Genomic DNA, 15,940 nt, shown 5'->3' with positions numbered 1-15,940 from the left:
CGAGTGCTGGGATTAAATGCCTGTGCCACCGCCACTGCCACTGGCTCATCCTCTTTCTTATTTGAGTCAGAATCACACTACACAGCTTAGATCAGGCTGACCTTGAATTTAAGATCCTCCTGTATGAGTACCAGTGCTTACTTAACAGGCCGAGGTTGCCTGGTATGGCCAGTGAGAAATGAATCTCGACCAGGCACAGGCTGGAGGAATCACAGCACGACTGAGGCTATGACAAGTTTATTGCAAGTGATCAGACTCTTTCTACCCTTATCAGAAACAAAATATAATGGCAGCTGAGAGGAAGAATACAATGGTAATTGCCAAGATACAATGATGACGTTCACAAGCTGTACAGGATACACGAGATTAGTGTCTGAGACCAATCGTCCTGTCAATCTGTCTATATGCTTCATTGATTTCTAAGAAACACAAATATCTTAGTTTGGGTTGTATTGCTGTGAGGAGACACCGTGACCATGGCAACTCTTACAAAGGAAAACATGTAATTGGGGCTGTCTCACAGTTTCAGAGGCTCAGTCCATTCCTCCCATGGCAGGAAACAGCAGTGTGCAGGCAGACGTGGTGCTGGAGGCAGACTTGAGAGACCTACATCTTGGTCTGCAGGTAGCAAGGAGAGTCTCTGTGCCGCACTAGGCATAGCTAGAGCATGGGAGACCTCAAAGACCATCCCCAACAGTGACGTAACTTCCTCCAACAAGGTCACACCCACTCTAACCAGGTCACACCTCCTAATAGTGTCACTTTCTATGGGCCAAGCATTCAAAACTACTAGGCATAGCTATTCAAACCACCACAAGAGAGAAACAGAGGTGGCCTGAATGCGTCACTGCTTGAGGAAATGCTCCTGTTTTAGGAACTGAAAGGCACACAATGCCCCAGGAGCCAGACTCCAACCTGACCAACCTATGACATGTGCACCTCAAGCCAGCTAGACCAGGCCAACTCCATGATCCCTTGCTCTCTTGCTCAGCCTCCTAGGATTATAGATATACATGACTGTAGCTGGGTAATCATGTGTGTTTTAACATCATTTATAGATTGGCTTAGGTCTAGTATATTCTGGTTCCCCAAACAAATATTGTTTCCATACCATATCCTTTACTGGAGATGGAAATGGGAAAATTATAGCAAGATCTGTTCACTGGTGGAGTAGGGATGCAAAGGATGCTGAGACTCTTACCTGCTAATTTGAAGAGAGAGAGAGAGAGAGAGAGAGAGAGAGAGAGAGAGAGAGAGAACCACAGGATGTTATGTCACTTGCCCTCAGTGCTCATTGTCAAATGAGACTCTAGGGGGGAAATCCTTTTCTTTAAAAAAAATGCTTATCTATATTTTACATTTTTGGGGGGCAACAGCATGTTACTCGAACAATTTTAAAGAGAAAGGCTATCCTCTGGTAACAGATGCTTGTAGGTTTCAAGTAGAGGTGTTGGCAAACGGGAAATACTGGCCAAGCCTTATAGAAGCTCAGAACTGCCTTTCTCTTGCCCCCGTTACAACACCCCTGTTGTACTTCCCCTGTACTAGTGTGAGGAAGTCATTTCTGCTTTCTCCAGAGACACCTTTCTTAGTCTTCTTTATACACCACGGAGTGTGGACACAGAGGCCACGTGCATGATCAGAGGGATTCGAATGCAGAAGTGAAGGAGTGGCTTGGTCCTCCACTTCCTTGGACAGAAGGTGCTGAGTGCTCTTTGCTTTCTCAGATGCCTGTGTGACACTGGCAGCAGACCTGTGGCAGTAGCTCCCGGGTCTGATGGCTCAGGGAACTTGGCTCCAGCTGTGAGGAACTGGCCATCGCCATCGGGAAATCTTCCTAGGACTTGCCACTGTTTCCAATACCTCTTCCTGGAAAACGCACTCGTTAGTGGTTGGGTCGGTAGAAAGGACCTGTCGGTGAGGTAAGGTGTCTCCTGTCTGACCCGCACTGGAAGTCTCGTTTTGATCTCTATGTGAAGCTGAGTCTCAGCCCTAAGATTTTCAGAGCTGACCAGACCCTTTTGGAGTCATCTTGTTGAGATGAACTGACATTTTAGTGTCACTTTGAAAGCTGTACTTACCAAAAGGTTTGGACTACTCCAAGCTGAACAGTTAAGGTACACTGGTGTCAGGGGGAGAATCCATGTTGGGGAGGAAATAAGGCAAAAGACAGAGGATCATTTTATCTTTCCTGTTAACATACCTATCCACCACCCCCACGTGGAAATGCCACTAAAGTGAAGGCCTTGCCAGCCTTGTTGGATGTTGTATTTGTAGCATCTAAAATAGCCAAAAGTGCCAGGCAGTGGTGGTGTATGCTTTTAATCCCAGCACTTGGGAGACCAGGCTGAGTTCAAAGCCAGCCTGGTCTATCAAGTGAGTTCCAGGACAGCCAGGGCTACACAGAGAAACCCTGCCTTGACAAACTGAACCAAACCAAACCAAAATAAAAAATAGTCAAAAGTATTCACATGCTTGATGAGCAGAAGGCTAGCTGGCTGGATAAAGAAATCTATATTTTTCTAGGGTCACATTCTGTGGGATTTCTTTAAACATTTTTAAAAATTAATTCTTATATTTATCTATCTGTGCTATGGTGTTTGTGAATCAGGTCTCTCCTTTTACCGAGTGGGCCTGACTGTCGGGCATGACGGCAAGCGCTTCTACCTATTGAGCCACCCTACCATCCCTTTTCTGTTTTGTTTTATCTATTTGAGACAGGGGCTCATGTAGCCCATGTTGGCCTTAAACTTACTGTGTAGCTGAGGATGACCTTGAACCCCCAATCATCAGACTGCTGAGATTGCAGACTTGTGCTACCCTGTCTGTTTTTATATGCTGCTGGGGACTGAACCCATGATTTTGTACTCAGTAGGCAAACACTGTACCAACCAGGCTCCATGCTGCCCTCCAATAGGAATTCTTTTCCATTCTCTTAGGAAGATTAGGTCCCTCTGCTGAGGTCTCATAGCAGTTGAGTTGAGGCACCCACTACATTGATGTTTTCCATTTTCTCCCACCCCCTGAAAGACTGTATAATTGTGGAAATTGCAATATATGTATATATATATATATGTATATATGTATATATTGCGATAGAACCTCACTGTGTAGCCCATGCTGGCCTGGAACTCTCAATGAAAAATCAATGTAGCCCAGAACTCACCTGCATCTGCCCACTCTTCCCATCCCCTACCTCTGAGGGCTGGGATTATAGGTGTGTACTGTCATGCATGGCTTGAGCTTCCCTTTTAAATTGGTTATAGGTGCCTCTCTCAGCAAAGCTAAATCTCCCCAGGGCTGAGATGACAAGCTTACCACCATGTCTGGCATTTTGACTTAGGTTCTGAGGCTCAAACTTGTATTTCACACTCGTGAGGTCTTACTGACTGAGCCATCTCCCCAGGCCCCTGGGATGTGAGATGTATTCTAGACAGAAGTATGCAGAAAAGGATGACAGTCAAGTAAAGCAGTGTGCCTCAAGAGTAACACACCTGGTGAGGAGCTAGAAGATGGATCACAGATCAAACAAAATTCTGATCAGAAGAAAAGGAGAAGGAAGGTGGTGTTTGTGAAAAGAGGCAGGCGCCTGGGGAGACGTGAGGGAATGTGATTCTTCTGTTCTTTGAAATCAGCACATTTCCCTAAGGATGCCTGAGGCTTCAATTGGACCTCATGTTACCTCTGTGAGCTGTCCCCAGATGGTGAACAAGCACAGCTAACATTTGGTGCTAGCTCCCTCTCTTTCCTGTTCCCTCTAAGACAAGAGGAGGCACAAGTTTCGTGGTGGGGTAAATTTTATTTTTTTCTTTACAAACAAGGACTCACTTGTATACCTTAGGCTGGCCTTGAATTCTCCCCTGTCCCCCTGCCTCAGCCTCTGAGTGCTGTGATTGTATCAGGGGTGATTTTCAAAATACCACAGAAGCTCTGTGTGGCAGTACTTGCTTGGATTCCCAGCTCTCCAAAGTAGTGGTAGGAGGATCGATGCAAGTTCAAAGCTAGCCCAGGCTGTACAGCAAACATTGTCTCAAACAAAACAAAACAAAACAAAACAAAACAAAACAAAACAAACAACCAAACCTAGAACAAAGCAAGACAGAGACCAAAGACGAAAGTGTAGAACAGGAGAGATATCCTTAAAGGGAAAGGAACATGCTGACTATGGAAGAAGACTTCAGGAATCATTCTAGAAGGATCCATTCCCCCTCATTTTCCTTCTTCAATAGATTTGAGCAAGGAGAATCACTTCTGTCCTAGCTCCTCCACACATGGGTTCTCCCTCACTGGTGAGGAGTCAGATATTGGCCCTGACCTTGGTGGCAGACACAGTCCAATTGACCTTAAAGAAAGCCCCGCCCCCCCCTAGAGTTCACAGTGCTTGCCCCTTTAGCAGTCCCCATGTGTGGGCTCCAGGAAGTATACATTTATTTATTTACTGTCTGTAAGTGTGCATGGGTGTGGCACATAGTACATGTGTGGAGGTCAAAGGACAACATGGAAGAGTTAGTTCTCTCTTTCTACCATGTTGGTCCTGGGGATTGAACTCAGGTCTTCCTGGCTTTGATGGTAAGCTCCCTTACAACACTGAGCCCTCTTGGCTGCCTGAGTTCTGGAAGGCTAGCTGGCCACGGGAAGCCACTCTCTAGAAATAGGTTGGAAGCTGCATTAGTGCACTTGAACTTCTGTTCACAAGTATAGACTGGGTGCAGCTAACACCCCAAGCCACACATCATGTCTCATGGTGGATGGAGAGTTGTCAGGGCTAGTGTCCTCCGAGTCTGCTCTCCTCGGCTTGCAGATGGCTACCTTCTTCCTATCTCTTCATATGATTATTTCTTTCAATGGGGGCACCGCTGGACTCTCTTCATGTCTTAGTCACCTATTATTGAAAGAATCAAAGACTCCAGTCAGCTTGGACCAGGCACTAGAGGATTCAACGTATGAAATTTGGAGGAGTATAAATCAGGGTACAAAACCTGACATTTAGCTTTTTAAAAAAATTTATATTTATTTATTATATATTTGTGTGTGTGTGCTTGTGCTGTGTTGTACACATTGAGGTCAAAGGGAAGCTTTCAGGAACCTGTTCTCTCTCTCTTCTGTGTGGGTCCGGTTACGAGACTTGTCAGTAAGCACCTTACCCATGAAGCCATCTTGTTGGCCCTCAGTTTTCCTTTCTAAGCATATAATTAACTACGGTGATATTTTGAGAAAAACCAAACCAAACAAAAACCAAACAAGCCAGAAAACCAAACCTAAGGAAATCACAGTAACCTAATGTGGTCTCAGAAACCAGAAGAGGCTGAGTTTAAAGGTACCCTCCCTGTCAGACAACGAGTCTCTTCACATCAGCGCCTCATATCTCTCTTGATAGAGGGATTGGAATTCTACTGGTTTCAGTCTCTGCAGTCTGTTGGGAAAACGAAGTGATAGGATGTGAGAAGCACACTTCAGATCTGTTAAATGCCCATCACCAGTGGCTTGGGGCACTGGGTGCTGGAGTACAGAAGTAGGTCCTAGAGTCACTCTTTCACCTGCAGAGCCTAGAATCACTGCCAGGACCTGGCTGCCTTCAGCCTGCTTTTCTTCCTTCTTCCTCCTCTCTCCTTTTTTTTTTTTTTTTTTTTATGTGAGCAAGGACAGTATTGGCATAGTAGGTTTGTTGTGTGGATTAGGATCTCAGTGCTTCCTAAAGCTGCCCACAGGAAACAGTCAGTGGGGTATCATTGGCTACAGTGTCATTGCCCCTTTTTAGCCTCTTCCAAGTCTAGTCTTTCATTTTTAAAAAAGAATAATTCATTTATTTTATGTATATGAATACACCATAGCTGTCTTCAGACACACCAGAAGAGGGCATCGGATCCCATTACAGATGGTTGTGAGCCACCATGTGGTTGCTGGGAACTGAACTCAGGACCTCCAGAAGAGCAGCCATCTTAACTGCTGAGCCATCTCTCCAGCCCCCACTCCCATCTAGTCTTTATCCTGGGTTTCATCTGAAGCTCACTATCCCATGGGGACTAGCTGTCTGCTCAGAGGTCAGAGGAGTGAGAAATCCTCTCAGCTTGATGCCCTGGGCTTACAGGAGAACAAGGCTATGGCCGCCATCTGTGGAAGAAAGGACCTGTGTCATCTACTCTAATTCCCCGGCATATCCTGCTGCTGAATCCTGTTGCATATGTCTCTTTATCCATCCCTTAGTTGATGGGCACCTAGGTTGAGGGTGCTGGTTGCTCTGTACCAGGACAGGTGCTCTGAGTCACATCTCTAGAATGCTCCTTAAAGGAACCCATGCTCCCTCTCCATCCAGTGCCTTAACTTAGCTGTATCATGGTGCAGTAAACACAGGGGCACAGGTATCTCTGTAGTATGCTGACTTAGGGGCCATTTGGAGCTATATTTACTTTTTTTTTTTTTTTTTTTTTTTTTTTTTTGAGGCAGAATTTTATGTAACCCAGGTTGGCTTCCAACTTGCTGTATAGCTGAGGACAACCTTGAACATAAGCCCTTCCTGCCTCCATCTCCTAGGTGCTGGGGTTACAATTACATGTTGCATGGGTTTTTATATAGCACAGGGATGGAGCCCAGGACTTTGTGCCTACCTGGCAGACTCAGCTCTACCAATTGAGCTACACATTCAGTCTTTCAGTTCTTTATATAATCTAGACAGATGGACATCTCTGGCCAGATGTTCGTTCGGTGAAACTTTTTTGCAGAAGAGTGGCTGGTTCTGATTTTGTCAGGGAATTTGTAGCTGTAAGAATTCACTCAAGTCCTTTAGTTCCAGAGGCTTATTCAACACTGAAGCTTTGGGCTGGCAGGCAGCAGGTGTTTCTCATTTTAAAATTTCAGAAAAAGGACAAAGCCCTAAGAACTGCCGCTAAGTAGGTTAATAGATGAAGCTGATTATTTGGGCCTGGCTGCCAGAGCTCTTGATATGCAAATATACCTCAGAGAAGGCATGCAAATCAAGGCGGGAGAAGTGGCTGATCTTCCTGGGTCTCATAATAAGAGCGATAAAGCCTTCCTTCCTTTCTTCTGCAAATTTCCAACTCCTATCGCATCAAGTGTGCTAAGTCACTTGCTCTGGTAGTGGTGTCCACACAGCCCATCCCCACTTTGCTGGGGTGCCTGTCTGCCTCATCCGGTCTCCACTTCAGATGTGTACCGTTCTTGATTTTACTCATGTGGGTCTCCTTGCTTACAAAATGGCACATTATCTTTTGAAAGTTGTAGGTGTAACTCTACCTCGGTCCGGGCTATTTTAGTTTGCATGGAATCTGCATTGTTTTTTCTGCCTTGCCCACATGCCTACCCTGCTTCACTCTGGACATAACCCTTAAGAGGCTCGATTCAAGCCTCCCTTCAAGCCCCGAAGCATTCTCTGACTGCAGCCAATCAGGGCAGCTTGCTTTGATTTCCCACGCTGCCCCTGATTTTCTTACTGATTGAGTAAATAAATAAAGCTACACATGGTGTCTTTGGTGCCTCATTATTTGATTAAACTGGAATCTGCGTCAGGCATTGAACAATAAGTTTCTGTTGGCCCGGTGACTGTTTTACCATCTGTCCCCTGCACTGTTCAGGATTAGACATTGTCTGCGTCTGTGCTCAGTAAAGGCTGGATGGGAACAATGACAAAACAGTTCACTGTGTTGATTCATGTGCTAAACGTATCAGACAAGTGAAGAAACCTGCCACCACTTGGTCTCACCAACAGTAGTTTCCCAGAAGCTGTTTTGGATTGGGGTGGGGAGATGGGCAGCTCAGCCATGATGGCAGCTGCAACCACATCCATGTGGGCAGGGCACAGAAGGACCGTTCTTTAGAGTTTCATTCTATGGAATGTGCAGTGACTGGGCTGGAGTCTTGGAACACACTCAGCTAGGGCCCTGATCGTGGCTGACTGCCTGGCTCACATGGAATGGAGCAGGTGTGTGCTCAACATGGGATCACAGGCAGGTACAGGGAGGCCTGCTGAGTAGAATGGGGGAAACCTGGGGGGAGGGGGCTGGCTGGGATTCTAGGCAAAAGGAAGGGTGGCAAGTAGGATCAAATACAGAGAATGTAGTTCTTCAGTGGGGTATCCCTGGCTATGGTGAGCCCTGGTGCGTTTGCGGTGCTGGGATGATCAAACCTAGGACTTTGTACATGCTAGGTGAGCACTCTGTTAACCAAGCTCCATCCCCCACCCCAGGGCTCTGTCGCACAGGTTTCACCATCTCCCAGTAGGGCCATCCTGGGGACTAAGCCTAAAGCATAGAGGCCTCTGAGGGACTCTCAAGCCTTTAGCTTTCCTAAGCTTTGTTTTCTCATCTGGAAAAGGTGCATAATAAAACCACTTTATGAGACATGAAACATCCACCGGGGAACCGAGAGGAATACTATGAGAATAGTTTGCTTCCTAGAAAGTACCCAGGAAATGTCACCTGTGATTGCAGCCCACCCCTGTTAGCCTCCTCATGTCTTAGGGACTTACAAATGAGTGAAGACCCTGGCCTAATAAGTTGCTTACCTTCCCCCTAGTCCTGATCTTAACTCTCGTCTTGGACCTGCATGGTGCTATCTGAAGTCATTCTCCCCTTGCAGAGGCACGGTCTAGTCCTTGCGTCTAAACACAGATCAGAGCTGGAAAGCACACGAGGAGCTTCAGGCAGAGTCACCCATTTCACTCTTTCTCTCTTCCAGGAGCCAAGCCAGCCCTGAAGACCATGAACTCCTCTTCTGAGCATTGCAACATATCCGACTGGCTGAGGCTAGAGGCAACCGTGAAGGCCTCTGTGTATGTGGTGGCTTTCTCAATAGCTACATCTATGACCGTTGTCATTATCGCAATAGTGTCACAGAGTCTGCAGCTGAGGAAAGAGGTGCGGCTGGTCCTCCTCTGCCATCACCTGATTTGTATCTCCTCCTACTGTGGCCTGGGGGTTGTCTTCCAAGGAATGAGGGCCTTGCAGGCCAACAGCCCCCTCCTGCTGTGCTGGCTGGTATTTGGGGTGCAGCTAAGTGTGGGAGAAGGGATCCTTCTTACTCTGACCTTGATGGCTCTCCATACTTACCTTGCTATTTGTTACCCATTGAGGTCTCCATCCTTTGTGGATTCTGCTAAGTATAGAATTCTAGCTGGGACTTGGACCACTGTTATACTCAAGAATGTTGGCTTATTCCTCATAGAGGGTACTAACCCTACACCGGCCTCTGTTTTCCAGTCTGCCCCGCTCTGTCCTGTAATTTTGAATGGCAAGCCTGCCAGAGTCATTGGCATGTTCTTCCTTGCCTTTCTTTTATCTGTCATTCTCTTGAGTTACTGTATGATATACCGAGAAGGGAAGCGGGCTGGCCATTTTAACAGGTCAAACATTAAGGCCCGGAGAACTGTCCTTGTTCATCTACTGCAGATAAGCTTACATGTGATACCCACCCTGATACTCATAGGTTTGGGAAAGCGGTGTGGGGTGTTTTTCTTTGCTCTAAATCTGGTACTTTTTGGTATCTTCGCTTTTGCGCAGTGTTTCAACCCTCTGGTCTACGGGCTCAGCAACAGAGACCTGCAGAGCAAACTGTCCCCTTGGCTGTGCTGTCGGAAGAAGCTGCTGCCTTAAAAAGAAGGGGCTGGCTTAAACAAAAATTCAGCTCTTCGGAGTCACACCAGGCTCAATGGGTGTGCTAACTAGGGCTGGATACTTGACTTGTGTTAAACTCAAAACTGTTGCCTTGATTTGGTTTCAAAAGCACTGCAGACTTCTCTGCTGTACCTCAGTAAGACCAACCAGTGCCTTTAACTGTAAACCCAGATGAACATTTCTGATGGCCTACCCTACTGCAGCCTAGCATAAAGGGCGGAATACAGGAATCACGTGGTAATGAAGTCACCGGAAAGGCTAGAGAAAACGGAAGTCAGAGACCACCCCCCCCCCCATTGGTGTCAAGGATAGACCCAGCAGCCATGGACTGTGGAGGTCACATGGGCCAAGTAGCTGTAGGCACTGGATGCTCACATCTTGACAACTTTGTTGTCTTTGTTGGGAGAAACAGCAACAAGATGTCTTATACCTCCTTTCATCTTCAATATGTCACATACTCGCCCATAACTGGTGGAACCTAGCTGGCCATTGAGACCCTAAAAGCAAAGGAGTCTGGGAAATGCAGTTCCTAGTGTTATTGATTTGGCAGTGTGGGAAGTTACCTCACTAGGGGGAATGAGTGAGAACTGAAGGAGCCAACCCATGGGTCCCTCTTACTACACATAGTTTTATTTACAGATTATAATGACATCAGAGATGGCAGGCACTGTTGGGCATTACATTCCCCACACTATGCAAGCCAGTTACACTACATCAAATCCTCATAACAATTTTGTAATTGTTCTTGATTTACAAAAGAGACAAACTGGGGTTGAGAAAAGAATTACATTAGCCTAGGAGGCTCTAAATCTTGCCACTCTCATAACTCCTTTGCATAGAGTAATCATGAATCTTAAAAAATTAAAAAGAATTTATAGTTTTAGATTTTTCAAATCCTACTTTTAATATGGGTTCTTAAATGCTTTAACCTCCCTTCTAGCCCACCACCTACCAGAGATAGTGGAAAAGAAAAGTTATGAGGATACGGGGGCAGTGGACCTGTTTAGAAATTGTCCTTTGGAGCAAATCCCATTTGTGTTGTCAGGAAACCAGCAGTTCAGTTCACAGGAGTCAGCAGCGGCAGCTTGATCCATTTGCAAACACTCCACGAACTACCAGATGGTAGTGTCGGGATAGCAAACATGAATCAGCAGCAGTGGCATGACCTAGCAGAGCCAGCTAGGCCTCAGATGACTCAGCAGGAGGAACCAGGACCACCAGGGACACCAGAAGTTCTTTGCCATGCCTCTCTCAATGAAACAAAGACCAGCCAAGACTAAGAAGCTTGCAGACCTAGCTCTATAAGCAAGCCTCTCTCACAGTCTGTAGAGTCCTATTTATACTCCCTCCAAACATCGCATGTCCTCCACCGGTCTTGTCTCACCACGTATCTTGCCTCAGCATGTGAGTCTGTCTTAGCAGAACTCCACGTGAGTCTGTATCAGCTGACATCACTCTGCCAATCGGCTGGGGCCCATGAAAGCGGCAAGAAGCCTCTAGCACATCACCAGAAGTTTTTTTTAGTGTGTTTCTCTCTATGGAGTCAGGACAAACAATGACCAATAAACAAGGGTAAGGTGTACCGATAGCATCCAGCGTCATCCTTTGTCCGTTGGGTCCTTCTTAACAGCGTGAGTCCTTTCACATGTTTGCTTTAGCAAAACATCCTTTCACCTGTGTGCCCTTCATGTGTTTGCTCCAGCAAAACACCGTGTGACACAACTGACTTTCCAATGAAACCATAATCAAGAACTGTGTGTGTGTGCATGTGTGTGTGCATGCATGTGTGTGTGCATGCATGTGTGTGTGTGTGCATGTGTGTGTGCATGCATGTGTGTGTGTGTGCATGTGTGTGTGCATGCATGTGTGTGTGTGTGCATGTAGGCCAGAGGACAACCTTTAAGACTTGGTTCTGTCTGGCTCAGTGGTTAAGAACACTAACTGCTCTTCCAGAGGTCCTGAGTTCACTTCCCAGCAGCCACATGGTGACTCACAACCATCTGTAATGGGATCTGATGCCTTCTTCTGGTGTGTCTGAAGATAGTGACAGTGACAGTGTACTCATATTCATAACATAAATAAATCTTAAAAAAAAAAAAGACTTGGTTCTGTCTTCCTCTTATGTAGGTTTCTTTGTGTGGTAGTCAGGCTTTCAAGGCGAATCCTTTACCTGCTGAACTATCTTGCCAGCCCAACTTTTTCATTTTTTAAGAGCCAAACCAATTACTTGAGAAAGCCAGACCTGAGCTCTCCTTTACTTTGGGTCTGGACACCGGGCTTTGGAGGAGATTGTCTTTCTTATCCATCACTCTGACCACATTCTACAGTCCTGGGGCCATCCTTACTATCAGATTCTAGAAATTCTGTGTCCTGCCTACGCTCTTCAATGGTTTTAGGTTCTCCTCTTCCCTCCTCCACTCTCTCCTCTCAGTTTGAGAGATGGAGTACTTGTACGTGCTAAGCAGGTATTTGGAACTATGTCCCCAATCCTCAGTTGCTTGTCTCTTCTCTAGGTGTTTGCCTCTTCCGTCTGTAATGGGATCTGATGCCTTCTTCTGGTGTGTCTGAAGACAGTGACAGTGTACTCATATTCATAACATAAATAAATGTTTAAAATAAAAAGACTTGGTTCTGTCTTCCTCTTATGTAGGTTTCTTTGTGTGGTAGTCAGGCTTTCAAGGCGAATCCTTTACCTGCTGAGCTATCTTGCAACCCCAATCTTAAGAAACAAAGCTTTACCATTTCTTCAAGGGCAGGCTCTAGATCTTACATCCTTTGCCTAAGGCAGTCGTACTCAGCAGCACTCAGCAGGATTTAACGCAGTGCCTGGTAGACTTTAGGTACTTATGATGAAAGAGAACCGCCAACTGGAAAGAGGTGCCTTTCTCAAACTCTTGCACCACAAAGCTAGAAATTTTGCATTGACATATTAAAACACCCTGAGAATTAGGGCTGGAGAAATGGCTCAGCAGTTTAAGAGTACATATTCTTCTTTCATAGGAGCCATGGGTTCAGCTCCCAACACTCACATTAGGCAGCTCTAGAGGACCTGACACCATCTTCTACTTCCTGTCACAGACTCCCTAATGACCAAGAATTCAAATATATGAGCCTATGAGGACCATTACCATTCAAGCATCCATAATATGTAACAACAATAATCAAAGAAAAGGGGGAAACATGGGAGGGGTTTGGAGGAGGGTAACTGTGAAGGGTCGGAGGGAGGAAGGGGGGAACTGATATCATTCCATTTAAATAAAAACAGTAATAGTAATAATAATTATAATAATAATCATACTACTACTACTACTAATAATAATAATAAGAAGAAGAAGAAGAAGAAGAGGAAGAAGAGGAAGAAGAGGAAGAAAGACATGCGAGCCAGAGGAACAGGGAGTTGCCTGTGAGATTGTATCTCTAGGAATGTCAGAAACTATACCTATAAAGCCTCATCTCACCAACATGACTGTCTACAGGTTATCTGAATCAGGACGTTTGACATGCTAACATGCATAGGCAAAACCAGGAGGCTTCAACCCCACACAAAGAACTACAGGCAACTAAGGAATTCTGAGAGCAAGAGAAATTGTCTTCCCTAGGAAGAGCACGCCAAACGGTTATCCAAATTCAGTCAACCTGAAGACAAGTGACATTATATATGAATTTGAAAATGAGCAAAGAGGGGTACATGGGAGGGCTGGGAGGGAGCAAAGGGGAGGGGGAAATGATGTAATTATATTATATCAAAAATAATTGAAAATAATAAAAATAAATATTTTTTAAAACACACTCCCCTCCCCCCTCTAGGTCCAGGAAGTCAAGTTAAAAAGAAAAAGGTGACCACACTTAACTCACTTGTAACTCCTAGGTCTGATGACTTTCACTTGTAACATTAGTTGGTAGTTTTATACCTCCAAATCCAAATTTAATATTTTTCAAATTCGGAGTATGTGGCATAAAATTTAAGAAACTTGATAATGTTAGCAAAAACACGTCTCCTCCCCATTTGCTCACCTCCTAGGTTCTCTTCTCTAAGCCAATAACACATGATTTTTGTGTGTGGCTTCCTCACAAGATGATCTACAGAGAGCAAGCTATTGGCAATTTCTCATTTGTTAGAGAATTTTGTTTTCATTTCATTTGATTCTACTTTTGTTTCTTTTTGAGACAAGGTGTCACTATGAACCCTTGGCTGGTAGGAATTTGCTATGTGGATCTCAATGGCCTTGAATTTATAGATACCCAACTGCTTCTATCTCCTGAATGCTAGAATTAAAGATATCTTTACCTTGCTAGTTATAGTGGCAGCTTATGCCATGAATGAATGACAGGTTGTGAGGTGAGCCAGGATCAATTTTATGGTGTAAGTTCTGGCATGGTGATACACACCCAGTGCTTAGGAGGCATGCTGATCTCTGAGCTCGAGGCCAGTTTGGACAGCTAGGACTACACAGTGAAGCCCTTTCTGAGAGAGAGAGAGAGAGAGAGAGAGAGAGAGAGAGAGAGAGAGAGAGAGAGAGGTGAAATCCTTCACACTCCAAATTTAAGCTTGGGTAAGATGCAGAAGGAAAGAGAAGGGAGGAAGTGGTGGTTAAAGTCACTCGCAATTAACCCAGTTCCCCGTAAAACCCGCCCTTCCCACATGACGTGATGTTAATGAGACAGAAAAGGTGGGAAGTTGGGCAAATATTCAGAGAAGTTGGACTTTGCAAATAGACCTAAGAAATTAAGTCACTCAAGGAAGAAAATGTGACTTATCTAAAAGTTTCAAACCTTGTATGTGCGTTCCATTTACCCCAACTGTAGCCGTGTTTCCTCAGCATGCAACTTTGCTGACCTCTGTTTAGCTTGGGAGCAGACACTGGCTGAAGTCAGACCAAACTTGGAAGCTCTCTAAAATCGAGGAGGCAAAAGTTGACATTTTTACCCTTGTAAGAGAATATTGAGTGAATTCAGGCCATTTAGAAGTTTCAGAAATTCAAACCACACTTAGAAACTTGAATTATTCTTTTCCTCTGAGAAGCTCAAAGACTATGGCTGGGAATGTGTGTCTAACAGTCAAGCGATGACATGTATTCACACTGGTGAAGAGAAAATGCCAAATCTTCTATTGATGAGGCTGGAGGAGAAGGAGCCAGAATATTCTTTATTTAAAAATAATTATTTTTATTATTTTGTATGTGGGTTTTGCCTGCATGCATGTATGTGCATTGTGTGTGTGCAGTAACCAGGAGACCAGAAAAGGGCATTTGACCCTTTAGGACTGGAGTTACAGATGGTTCTAAGTTGTACTGTAGATGCTAAAAATTGAACCCAGGCCCTCTGAAAGAATAGCCAGTGCTCTTAACCACTGAGGTATCTTTCCTGCACCACCAGAGTATTCTTATGGGATGAGAGGACTATGTGATGGGTCTGGTCTTGAGGACATTGGAAAAGACTGTGCCATAGGCTTCCTGCCTCAAAGTGAGGGGCTCTCAGATAAAAGGTTGGAGGATACTATAGAGGGTACTGCTGAAGGAGAGGGAGGGAGATGAAGTAAGAACCATCCATCAGAGGCAAGGATCCAGAGAGGAGAACTCTGATAGAGTTCTATAAGAACAAATAATCACCAGTTTTCTTACCCAACACTCAAACGTGTAGCTTAGATTTTTTTTCAAAACCTTAATTTTAATATGGGTTCTTAAATGTTTTAACCCCACCTTCTAGCCCACCACCCACCAGAGATAGTGGAAAAGAAAGATTATGAGGATATGGGGGAAGTGGACCTGTTTAGAAATTGTTCTTTGGAGCAAATCCCATTTGTGTTGTCAGGAAATCAGCAGTTCAGTTCACAGAAATCAGCAGAGGCAGCTCAATCCACCTGAAAACACTTTACAAATATACTAGCAGTCCAGTTTAGTGGTGTCAGGATAGCAGACATGAATCAGCAGCAGTGACATGACCAAGCAGAGACAGCCAAGGCCTCTGCTGAATTGGCAAGAGTCAGCAGGAGCAACCTGGACCAGCAGGGATGCCAGGACAAGTTCTTTGCCGTGCCTCTCTCAATGAAGAAAAGATCAGCGAAGACATGAGGTCAATGAAGCATTACCTCTGGCCACTATCCTTTGGGTCCTATTTATACTCCCTCCAAACATCACATGTCCTCACTTGGGTCTTGCCTCACCTCCAGAGTCTGTCTTAGCAAAACTCCACGTGAGTCTGTATCAGTTGACGTCACTCTGCCAATCACCCTGAGCAAGAAGCTGCCAGAACACCTCCGTAAGTTTTTTGGTGCATTTCTGTCTATGAAGTCATGACAAACAAAGCTCAGTAAT

General features: G+C 45.1%; 1 protein-coding gene across 1 annotated transcript; it reads left to right on the top strand.

Annotated features, from left to right (window-relative positions):
* The first annotated feature begins 416 nt into the window (after positions 1 to 416).
* LOC117722173 (odorant receptor 131-2-like) lies at positions 417 to 12,551 on the top strand. Its single transcript, XM_076914886.1, has 2 exons — positions 417 to 1,922; positions 8,692 to 12,551. Exon 2 carries the CDS (start codon positions 8,715 to 8,717, stop codon positions 9,603 to 9,605), a length of 891 nt encoding a protein of 296 aa, XP_076771001.1. The 5' UTR covers positions 417 to 1,922; positions 8,692 to 8,714; the 3' UTR covers positions 9,606 to 12,551.
* Positions 12,552 to 15,940: the final 3,389 nt, after the last annotated feature.

Source organism: Arvicanthis niloticus, chromosome 17 (genome assembly GCF_011762505.2).
Source record: "Arvicanthis niloticus isolate mArvNil1 chromosome 17, mArvNil1.pat.X, whole genome shotgun sequence".
Taxonomy (NCBI): domain Eukaryota; kingdom Metazoa; phylum Chordata; class Mammalia; order Rodentia; family Muridae; genus Arvicanthis; species Arvicanthis niloticus.
This window is presented reverse-complemented; position numbering and strand designations above follow the sequence as displayed.

Coding starts and splice junctions, on each gene's coding strand:
- LOC117722173 (XM_076914886.1), top strand. CDS start 8,715: ATGAACTCCTCTTCTGAGCATTGCAACATATCCGACTGGCTGAGGCTA.